General features: G+C 35.6%; 1 protein-coding gene across 1 annotated transcript in view; it reads right to left on the reverse strand.

The window, feature by feature from the left end:
* Window positions 1-533: 533 nt before the first annotated feature.
* The window catches only part of LOC108736795, a 21,109-nt gene continuing 12,285 nt past the window's right edge, over window positions 534-9,357 (reverse strand). Inside the window, exons 8-16 of the mRNA XM_025979598.1 lie at window positions 6,157-6,321; window positions 5,873-6,097; window positions 4,259-4,597; window positions 4,116-4,178; window positions 3,843-4,049; window positions 3,664-3,776; window positions 2,800-2,909; window positions 2,321-2,741; window positions 534-796 (exon numbers count right to left, since the gene is read on the reverse strand). Of these exons, the coding sequence (XP_025835383.1) occupies window positions 620-796; window positions 2,321-2,741; window positions 2,800-2,909; window positions 3,664-3,776; window positions 3,843-4,049; window positions 4,116-4,178; window positions 4,259-4,597; window positions 5,873-6,097; window positions 6,157-6,321 (1,820 nt within the window). The 3' untranslated portion in view covers window positions 534-619. The remainder of the gene's footprint in view (window positions 797-2,320; window positions 2,742-2,799; window positions 2,910-3,663; window positions 3,777-3,842; window positions 4,050-4,115; window positions 4,179-4,258; window positions 4,598-5,872; window positions 6,098-6,156; window positions 6,322-9,357) is intronic.

Here is a 9,357-nt window from a genome sequence, read left to right on the forward strand (position 1 = left end):
TCTCACAGGCAAATGCTAAGGCAGTAATACCACAGTATAAAGGTTCTATACCGTAGGTTCATTCCGTTGATTTGTCTAAACTGCCATCATAAATTAACTTTATGTGCGCTAAACTGTCGTATAGGAGGACAGTTCAGTAGCTCTGTAGATACAAAACGTATTTGTACTGTAACTTTACGTTGACACACTGTACAAGTTAGCCATTAATGTTGTCTATTTCTACCAAAACCTTATAACACTAAGAATTTTTTGTTCTCAGAATGGCGCTGTAAACGTCATCTGTAGTACAATGCTACATTTTAGGATTACGAATGCTTCAACAAGGTCCATTTAAATATGTGGATATCTATTTGCCGATGAGATCCAAAAAGATCGAAATCGCGATCCGCGTATGGCAGTTTCGACAGAATACAGACCACTTCGAATTATTTTATTCAGGGTCATATTAGTGTATTAAGGTATATCAAATATTTAATTAAAACTTGTACCTGTAACATTATCCTCAGGTAAAAATTGGAATGGAAAAGTTTCTGTTATATGAAGGTGTTTATTAAATTGTTTACATAAACAAAATTAGCCAAAGTGCAATTTAGTAATAAATGATTTATAGGAATTTAGTTTAACCATCAGGCCACACAATTTTTTCAATCCATGGTACAAAAAACGAAACTCTGGTATAGACTGCAGGTGTGTTAGCAATTCCACACGCTTTCCCAAACGATGTTATTCCTATTATGTAATATGGTTCATTATTTCCTAATACAATTTTACTTTGGAGAGGTCCGCCTGAATCTCCCTGAAATATTAAAAAGAGCACCTTATAATTATTAAGTACATATACATCAGGACTATAAAACTTCTACATAGAAATACTTAATTAATACTTATTTGAATCTTAGTTTGTATAAAGAGCAACAGACAGTTATAGAGCTTATAGCAGTATTAGCATCTAGCGGAGACGAGTTACAGAAACCTTATACAAAATAGATGCGGTACTGACAAAACAGTACTGAATAAAAATAAATAAAAGTAAAACAAAAATAGTGGTATGCAATGGAAGAAAAAGTAGGGAAAGAGCGAATATAAAGATAGGAGACGAAAAATTAGAAGAAGTGGCCGATTTTAGGTATCTAGGAAGTCATATAAGTCAGGACGGAAGGAGTAGTAGGGATATAAAGCAGTGGATAACGCAGGGTCGAGTCGCCTTCAATAAAAAGAAGTCACTTCTGTGCTCGGGAACGGTTAATTTAGAAATTCGAAAAAGATTGTTAAAGGTGTATATTTGGAGCACGGCGCTGTACGGTTGCGAAACATGGACCGTGGGCGCGGCGGAAAAGAAAAGGTTAGAAGCGTTCGAAATGTGGTGTTAACGGCGAATGATGAGGATTCCGTGGATAGAGGTTAGAACTGAAGAGGTATTACAAAAAATAGGAGAACCGAGAACTCTATGGAAGTCAATAAAAAATAGGCGAGGTAGATTGGTAGGATACCTTCTCAGGCATGAAGGTCTGGTCAGAGACATATTAGAAGCAGAAGCAGGAGTTAGAAGGGGTAGAGGTAGATCTAGGTTAGATTACTGTTCGCAAATAATTAAGGATGTAAGTTTTTCTAGTTTTATTGAAATGCGAAGATTAGCTGAGAATAGGAAAGAGTAGAGAACTGACGATGTTATGATGATTATAGGAATTTTGAAGTTCTTAAGATTTGTTTTCCTTTTTAAATAAGCTTTTATTTTCAAATAAAATGTTGTCAGCAAACTAATGTCAAAATAAGGTTTGCATGAATTAAGGCGTAAATGTCAACTGTTGACACCAAGCATTATTTCTTTACATAAAATTGGTACAAAAATATTAATTTGTAGTAAGGTTCATTACTCTGATAATCACATCCTACATATCGACACTGGTTCACTGGTAAAGGTATAATTTTGTTTACGCTCAGATAAGTTGTTAACCTCTTTGAAGTTGACATGGAAAAATTAACAAACAAAATAAAAACCGTAGGATAATTAACCGTAAATTAGCTACAATTAGCAGTGAAAGCTAAAAATTAGCCGCGACCCGGGAAACCCGAAAACCCAGAAAACTTAATTAACTTAATTTAATTTAATTTTAATTGTTCAATTCGACTTTTACTATTTTATTCAAAAGTGAGCATATAAGGCCCCGTTTACACTGATTAGCGATTAGGAGAGTTCATACACTTTCCACGAGATTTCCAGGGGGGGCAGCCACCCTCCCCTGCCACCCCCTGGGTACGCCCATGGTCAACATCGTATTTAATAGCCAAATTGCGTTGTAGCGTAAATTTTGTTACTTACATTGCAAGTATCCTTTTCCTCGTTGATTCCTCCAGCGCAAACATGAGATTCGTCGACAATGCCATTCGGTAATTTTATTTTGCTGACTGTAGCAAATGCATCTCGACATTTTTCGTACGAATAGTAACTGAGATCAACCTTTTGTAACACGTCACTTGATTCACCATTGAATTGTGTCTTTCCCCATCCAGTGGCGTACGGTTTTGTAGTCGGCAAATCGTGAGAAGTATACAAACAGGCAGGCTTAACATAATCTGTAAAGTCAGCATTTTTGTTAAGTTTCAAAAGAGCAATGTCATTGTAATTTATCGGGGGACGATAATCAGGATGTCTATGGATTTCAATGACTACAAAATCTTGGAGATTGTCGTTTATTTTGTTTAGATTCAGTAGTCCCATTCTAGCAAATTTAACGGGTCCTCTACAAGAAATATAAAACGAATAACACTTATGTATATCCAGAAAACTGTGGTACTTACAGTTCTGTTGAATGGGTGCAATGAGCTGCTGTAAGAATAAAGTTTGGGCTTATAAGAGAACCACCACATAACCACTTCACGGTCTTTGTTGATCCGTAACCCAAAGCAGCCTAAAATGAATCAAAAGCTTTTTAGAAAGTATTGCATTTATTCCTAACTAGCTTTTTCCCGCGGCTTCGTTCGCATAAATTAATATTGTTTCTCCATAAAACCTTTTAACTGCCATTTCACCCTTACAACGTTTTAATTTTATGTAATGTCGCCATCTTAGATTTCAAATACAAACGTAGCAACAACATTTCATCCTTAAGGGTTGATTTTTAAAAATTTCCAAAACACGTATTTACTTAATTTCAACAATGAGCAACCTTCGAGTAAATCCGAGTACAAATAAAATATACCCCATGGAAACGTAGCAACCTCTTTTCATTTGATTAATAATATCAAACAGCATATAGGTATACCAAGTTTGTATACTTTTTTAACCCCCCTCCCCTTTGGAGGTTGAATTTTTAAAAATGTTGAGATAGGTCTTTCAGAAATTAAATGAGAAGCCATTAAGACCAAGTTTCAAGTAAATTAGCCCAATCGGTTCAGCCGTTCTTGAGTTATAAGTAGTGTAACTAACACGACTTTCTTTTATATATATAGTAAATGGAGGTTGAATTTTTTTAAAATGTTGAGATAGGTCTTTCAGAAATTAAATAAGAAACCATTAAGACCAAGTTTCAAGTAAATTAGCCCAATCGGTTCAGCCGTTCTTGAGTTATAAGTAGTGTAACTAACACGACTTTCTTTTATATATAGATTAAAATAATTGTAAAAATATGTGTGTACCGGGATTCATAAAATATTGTGTCTTACCATGTGGGGAAATTCTTTCTCTGCTGATGGTACACCACCAACTACAAAGAGTTCACTCATTCCTATCTTGGACTCCATGAATTTCTCAGTTTGCTCGTGGTACTCTACACACTCTAATCAAAAAACAGAAGAAAAGAAAACAGTCACCTAATACTGTAGGCATTCAAAATTCAACATACTTTGTTGACTGGTACTGTTAAGTGTCATTCGTGGAACAGTTTGTATAGGATTTTTGGATTCTATCTTGCAACAGACTAGGACGTCAGGTCCTTGATGTCCACAAATTTGAGGTTTGATACCAGCTCTTACGTCTTGCAAAACGGAAGGGCACTTGAAGGTAAATGTACATATACCATTCTGTCCGTCGGAAGCTTTGCATGGCTCATCTAGATAAAGCATATAATCTTATGTTCTGTAATATACAGTATCGGTTACAGTTGCTTATTTTGTACCTGGTAATAAATTTGGTGTGGTGCTGGTCGGTGCAGATGTTGTAGACGATAGTTTAAGGGGAGCTGATAAAAAATAATTATGAATATTACAAACAGGCAATACCTTTTTCCTTTGATGTGGTGACAGATTGTAATTCTCTTACCAGCTGTTGATGATAAATGACAACAAACTTTTTCTGGTTGAGGTGTACCACAGTACACCTGTGGAAACCATTGGTATTGTGTGGGACAATCCACAGTTGGAGAGCAGATGCCCTCCTGTCCATTGGGAAAGTGGCACTGTTCACCAAAACTAGCGGACGGAGGTGCAGGTGGGTTAAAAGGTAAGGGACTATTTGAGTCACAGCAAACTAGTATTTCTGATCCTCTAACACCGCACACGAGAGGCTGAATTCCTTCAGAATAAAGTAAAGCCACGTTTGGACATCTTACCAGAGGTCGACAATCACCTCTTTTTCCATTGGCCAATCTACATCGACGACCTGTGTGACAACAGAATTATTACACTTAGTTTCCTAATTTGGAGACACTGTTGCATAAATAAGAATAATATTATGGGAAAAATACGTATTTTGGTATAACAAACGCCGACGTTTCGCCATTAGTGTAAGAATTCTTCAGGCATTTACTGTACTGCGAATCTGGTTCTATCTAATACCGAATAAAGCATTTTTTCCGTCCCATCACATTCGCGCCGCCCGGGATCCATGTACCCCTTTGCCCCCCCCCCCACCAAGCCACAGTACAAAGTACGGTTGTTTTTATTATCCTGCAGCATGATAGAGGATATGAATAACAAGCGGAGAAAGAGGGGGAGAGGCAAGGGAAAACTTCTATTTTTGAGGAAAAAAAGGCTGTTTTTGAAATTATTTCATAAAATATTGCTATTTCTAATACAAAAAACAAATACACGCAGATGTATATACATACAAGGTAATGGCGCACAGTATTTACATTTTGATATCTTGATCCTTCACAGCATAGCCATGGGCGTACCCAGGGGTGGGGGGCAGGGGGGGCAGCTACTGGAAATCTCTTAGAAAATGTATGAACTCGCCTAATCACTAATCAAAGTGTAAACGGGGCCTTATACATCCTACATATCGNCTTTATATGCTCACTTTTGAATAAAATAGTAAAAGTCGAATTAAACAATTAAAATAAAAAAAAAATACATAGGATGCCGCGGACAATCTGCCCCCCCTTAGAGAAGAAGCTGGGTACGCCCATGCATATAGCATAATCTAAGATTTTGGTTTTGGAACTATTGCATCAGACATGAAATAAGAAATATAAATAAATGCACGAATTGTGGTATTATTTTTGGGCTTGTCAACAATTAGAACAACAAACATAAAATTCTTGGCCAAACATGAGAAATTTTTTTAGGAAATTGATGTTTTTTAGAGGGATAACACGCGAATGGAAACAACCCTACTTAGATGAATTATGCATTTCAGTAAAGATGATGAAAATCAATTGATCGTCTGAAGTCTCTTATGCTTTTCAATTGCCGATTCATTGCCTGGATGATACCATCTGTTCACATGATTCTATCAGAACACTAAAGGGCTTGACTTCCAGGAAAGTTTTGAACAATGGGAACAGCGACGGGAAATAATCGAAGTTTACAAGATTAATGTAGGTACCTACCCTAACTTTTCTAGAATGAAGTATATACGAATTCAGTTCGCGAATTTGTTAGACAAGACACCATAGATTCTCAGTCGAATAATTCTAACAAAACATGCAATTACCAATCTCTCCATTTGCAAAAGCACGTGATTGCCCTAGAAAATCAATTTCGGTAGCTACTGGTGGAGAGGGGTAGTGATGAATTTCACAGCAAACATACACTTCGGTTCCAGTACGTCCACAAACTACTGGATGGACTCCTTGGGCGAATAGTTGGGCAGCTTTTGGACACTGAACAAGCGCTCGGCATTCTCCACGGTTTCCGTTAGGTAATCTGCATGAGTCTTCTGCAAATGTTAGAAAAGTTGGATGTTTTCTATTTTAGATTATGATGGTAAGAAATTACGTCGTTGATGTGGAGATGTTTGAGGATGGACGATGGGTTTCATAATACGATCTGATCTCTTTTCTTCACAAATAATTACTGACACATCTGATCCTACAGGTGACTGATTTGTCTCACAATTAAATGCTTCAATACCGGGATAATGGAAATTTTGATGACCGACTCCTAAGGATTCGTTTACGTTTTGTTAAAAATGTGTTTGTTATTTTTAGATTGTTCTTTAGCAATAATATTTTGAGCGTAATGTTGTAGTATTAGATGTCTTTTAATAAAAAAAATATCGGTTATTAAAACAGTAGCTTCCTTACACTAAAAATAATGTAAAAATCGGTTGTCTGTAAAGTCAGTTTACAGAACGTGACAACGTCATAAGAAAATACTGATGGAATGGTTTCATTTTTCAAAAGAAAATTTTAATTTTATTTGTTTGATAGATATTTTGTATGGATATAGAGAAGGAGGTAAATGGAAATGTATTATTGTATAGCAGCTGTCCACGCGGACGCATCGCTCACTCAAGTAGGAGAGAGACAGATGTCGAACGCTGCCGAACGCGGAGGCCGATTGTGCCTCTTTGTCGCTCGTTCCGCGCTCTCGCTTGCACTTCAAGCCTTAAATGGAACGCCTCAGAGCTAGGTAACGCCGCATGAGTCATGTTTTTTCGTGCGTGCAGCCGGCTCCATCGAATTATAAGACGTTGTCACGTCAAAAATGTTGAATTATAGTGCAATAAGCTCATTGTCAGGTATGCACAAGTTGACGACTTTCTCCAATATTTTTGCGTGAGGTAATTCGTATGTGTTGTATACGAGGTCTGTTCAAAAAGTATCGCGAAATTCGTGTTTTTCCAAAGATTATTTATTTATTCATGAACATCTATTTTGTCCCCTTCAAACTAACCCCCTCCAGATATTATACACTTGTGCCAGTTCTACTCTGTGGCAAAAACTCATGTTGCACCACGCCCCTGCAATAAAACTCTAAACAAAACCTTCATATTCGACATAACTTGACCCTATTTTTTCGGTCTTGGCTCGTGCGGCAGCTTCCATTAGGATGATTAAGCCTTGGTTTCCATGTCATAACTATAAACCCATGATTCGTCATCAGTTATGACCCTCTGGAGCAAATTTGGGTCGTCGCGGACAGAGTTCTTAGCAATGTTAATGCAATGCTGTTTTTGGTCAAAATTGAGCATTTTTGGTACGAATTTCGCGGCAACCCGTCTCATGTCCAAATCATTGGTTAAAATCGAATGGCAGGAGCTAATCGATACATTTAGGTTCTCAACAACTTCGTTAACGGTGATTCGACTATTTTCTTCACTTCAATACTGTTTTCGTCTGTTGTTGACGCTCTCGGGCGTCCGGCACGTTCTTCGTCTTTCACATTTTCTCGGCCCTCCGAGAACATTCTGTACCACCGATAAACGTTGCTTTGGCCCATGGTAGCTTCACTATATACCAAAGTTAACATTCGGAATGCGTCCGCGCACTTGATTTTATTTTTTGGATAATTTCTTGATTAATTTTTCAGTTTAGCCGCAATGAGCATATTGCGAACTTTTTGGATCATTTAACTAAAAAAACAACATTCTATATCGCCGCATTTTTTTTTGCATAGCCTCATATTTCGGCATATAGAACAACGTCTTCCTATAACTTTTTTCGTATTTCATGGCTCCTTTTAAATAAAACCTTACTTTTTCTGTTTTTGAACATTCTATATAAAAAATTAAATTTGGATAATACGGACGATCTTATTTTAAAATAGGGAACAAGTTTTATTTGAAATATTTTTCGATTAAACTTACAGTTTGGCTCAATAAGAATATTTCGTACTTTTTGGGCCACCCTGTATATATACATACTTAAGTCACCTAGAAAAAAGGATCCACGATGACGTTCGTTTTAATAATTTGAAGACTGTACCTATGCTACTTTTTACAACATTTGTTTTGGATTAGGAAGTCGTTTCATGTTTTTGTTCTCTTTTACAATACAATACATTCCAACAACAATTTTTCATATCTATTATACTTATCCTTGATTTGTAAAATTTTTTACACTTCTTTTATTATACTGTTGTTTCTATAAAAGTTCGCACGATTCTCAAACAATTTGTATTTATTAGTTCATAAATAACGTCCTTGAATTTTCCCAAATATGTATGTTAATATTTACATATCTTATTTTTCTAATTATTCACAATTTTTATTTGTCATGATTTTACGATTGTATGTACAAGGTGGATTTGTTCCCCTCATTATCTCCAAAGAAAGTAATAGTTTAATAATTTAATATAATTGCTTTTGTAATTTCTTCTGTGGTGATTTTAAACGTGCTACTAGCATTTTCATAAATCTACTGTTAATGTGCTGGGAGGTGCTTGAAATATATTCTTTTAATGGACACTCTGTATATCTTTAGATATTTGAAATTTCCTGTTTTATTTGATTTCAAAAATGAATAATTGTCATACGTTGTGATAAATAGTAATAGAGGAAATCATAAAAAATAATGTAGATGTTACATTATATCACGACATTGTGGAAATAGAGGGCTTTGTAATTGGAAGGACACTTGAGCGAAATATTGACTGACTAATATGAATTTTATATATACTTCTAAGTGAATGCAGGTTTACATGCATCCAAAACATCTCGGTCAAAAAAACACGAAAATTCTTGCAGTCCTGACTGACCAGTAAATAAAATAGTTAAAAAAAGTACGTCGGTTGTTGCGGGTATCACAAAAGCTCCCCTTTCAACCATTTCATGTAAAATTCTAAACCGTTAGGACACGGAAACAAAGGATAATTGGAAACAACAATAAAGTTAGTGGTAACAAACTGAAAAGCCTATTAATTTTCGAAATTTCCGAATTTTTGCCTAAACAATTTTCATGTTTACTTAGTTTAATTCGACTCTACAATTGTGAAATGCCCGAAAACAAAAGAAATATTGACAAAGTGTAGTTGACCCAAAACCGAGGTCATTGAAAAATTACTCAATTAAGTAAAGTGATTATGAAACCTTTATAATAAATAAACATAGACGTATCAATTGAGATTTTATTTATAATGTTCTACGTTTGTTACGACCAATGAGCCATTATCAATGAATCTATAATTATAATTGTTTGAATCTCCTACGTTTAATTTTTATTTTTTATAAATTAATGTCAAAATAAGGTTTGCATG

Source organism: Agrilus planipennis, unplaced genomic scaffold, assembly GCF_000699045.2.
Source record: "Agrilus planipennis isolate EAB-ADULT unplaced genomic scaffold, Apla_2.0 scaffold142, whole genome shotgun sequence".
Taxonomy (NCBI): Eukaryota; Metazoa; Arthropoda; class Insecta; order Coleoptera; family Buprestidae; genus Agrilus; species Agrilus planipennis.